Source organism: Echinops telfairi, unplaced genomic scaffold, assembly GCF_000313985.2.
Source record: "Echinops telfairi isolate 266 unplaced genomic scaffold, ASM31398v2 ScPeMD7_28;HRSCAF=97, whole genome shotgun sequence".
In the NCBI taxonomy this organism is placed as follows: domain Eukaryota; kingdom Metazoa; phylum Chordata; class Mammalia; order Afrosoricida; family Tenrecidae; genus Echinops; species Echinops telfairi.
Genome location: NW_022103925.1, coordinates 778676 through 780521, shown reverse-complemented (window position 1 = coordinate 780521; position 1846 = coordinate 778676). Strand labels below are relative to the sequence as shown.

At 60.0% G+C, this 1846-nt stretch overlaps 1 protein-coding gene across 1 annotated transcript in view; it reads right to left on the bottom strand.

Annotated features, from left to right (window-relative positions):
- Window positions 1-1846, bottom strand: part of SORCS2 (sortilin related VPS10 domain containing receptor 2) — a 197171-nt gene that overhangs the window by 10853 nt on the left and 184472 nt on the right. The window contains exons 22-23 of the mRNA XM_045289462.1: window positions 1104-1290; window positions 250-383 (exon numbers count right to left, since the gene is read on the bottom strand). Coding sequence (XP_045145397.1) covers window positions 250-383; window positions 1104-1290 — 321 coding nt within the window. The remainder of the gene's footprint in view (window positions 1-249; window positions 384-1103; window positions 1291-1846) is intronic.

Below are 1846 nucleotides of genomic sequence, written 5' to 3'. Positions count from 1 at the left end.
CCAAATGGCCCTCCCCTGACACCCCCTGTAATGGCTCCCAGACACCTCTTCTGCCCACTCCCAGGATACCCGTCCTAACTGAGAAGAAGGGGGTCCAAGGGGGTCTGGCCAGATCCCCCAGTGTCTACTGTGCTCGGCCAGCATGGGCCCGAGTGAGGGAGAGTGGGGCTCCTGAGCCATCTGACAGGTGGGCCCACAGTATCCTCCCTGCACCGAGGGGTGAGGGCTGAGGGGGCACAGCCAGCACACCTGCAGGCTATGTCCGATCCACCAGTAGAAGACGGTGAGGTTTGGATTCAGAGGCAACAGCACGGCCGTGAGGGTCACCTCCTCGTTGATGCCAATGGCGGGGACCACCTCCAGGTAGAGGGCTTGTAGGGGGGCTGCAGGGACCAGTAACAGGCTGGCGGTCAGCAGGCATAGAGACACGGGGCACTTCAGAGGCTTCTTATTGATCAGTGACCCCACCAACTTCACTGCCACCCCCCCATCACCTCTACCACCTGCACCCACTCCACTATCACCACCTCCTATCGTCACCACGACACCCCACCAACCACACCACCCCATCACTGTCACTATCACCACCTCCACCATCATCATGGTTATGTCCATGTACACCCTCACCAACTATGCCTCGACCACTACCATCCCATTCACCACCCATACCACCTCCACCAGCACCATCACTACCAATATTACCACACCCTCACCAACTATGCCACGACCACTACCATCCCATTCACCACCCATACCACCTCCACCAGCACCATCACTACCAATATTACCACACCCTCACCAACTACATCCACTGCACCACCACCATCACTACTTACACCATCACCATCACCACCAACATCACCTTCACCATCACCACCTACCACCTCAAGCACCACGATCACACCTCTACCTCCACCAGCATGACTGTGATCACCTTCACACCACGACTGTCATCACCACACCATCATACCACCACTGCGCAGCTCACGAGGGCTGTCGATTTGGACCCCAGCCCCTGGGGTGGCTGTCCTGAGGGCCCTGGGGTGCAGCATCAGCCCTGGGGCCCCCTGCCCTCTGCCCCGGCGCCCAGGGGGCAGACTTACAGTTCACCTGGACGAAGAGGACGGCCTCGTCCTGCCCAGCCGCGTTCTCCGCCCGCACGGAAACGCGGTACACGCCCGGGCTCTCGTAGTGGTGCCGCACACGCTCCCCGCTCTGTGTGAGGTTTACGTACATGGCCTTGAAGCCGTCCCCAAGGTCCACCTGGTACTTGGTGGTCAGGACGTCGCCCTGCAGGGAAACACCGTGAGGCCACTTAGCAGTGGCCACAATGCAAGTGCCATGAAGTAGTCCCTCCCTCCTCCTCTCCCTCCCTCCCTCCCACACTCTTCCTCTCCCTCCATCCCTCACTCCGTCACACACTCCTTCATTCCCTCCCACCTGCTTTCTCTCCTTCCCTCCCTCCCTCCCCCACTCTTCACAGGAGGGCCGAAGGAGAAGTGTGCCTGTGGCCGCGGGATGAGAGCTGGTCACACAGCACGGGGAGGAGGACCCGGCACAGCCGTGGCGCACGGTGTCACACTCATCTATGCTGCTGACCCTCACACACGGAGACCGTGTCTTCTGGGCCCCACGGAAAGCGACAAGCCAAACAACGAGGCAGGAAGGACCTCGTCAGAGGTGCAGACATTGCTGATGACATGGGCGAAGGGCCAGACACAAAGCCGCACCTCCTCAGCACATTGGCAGTCAGTGCTGAGCCAGGGTGCTTCTGGGAGACGCTTCAGGAAAAGCAGGATGATGACCTGGTGCTCAAGCAATGTCCATGTCCCACAGCATCCACATC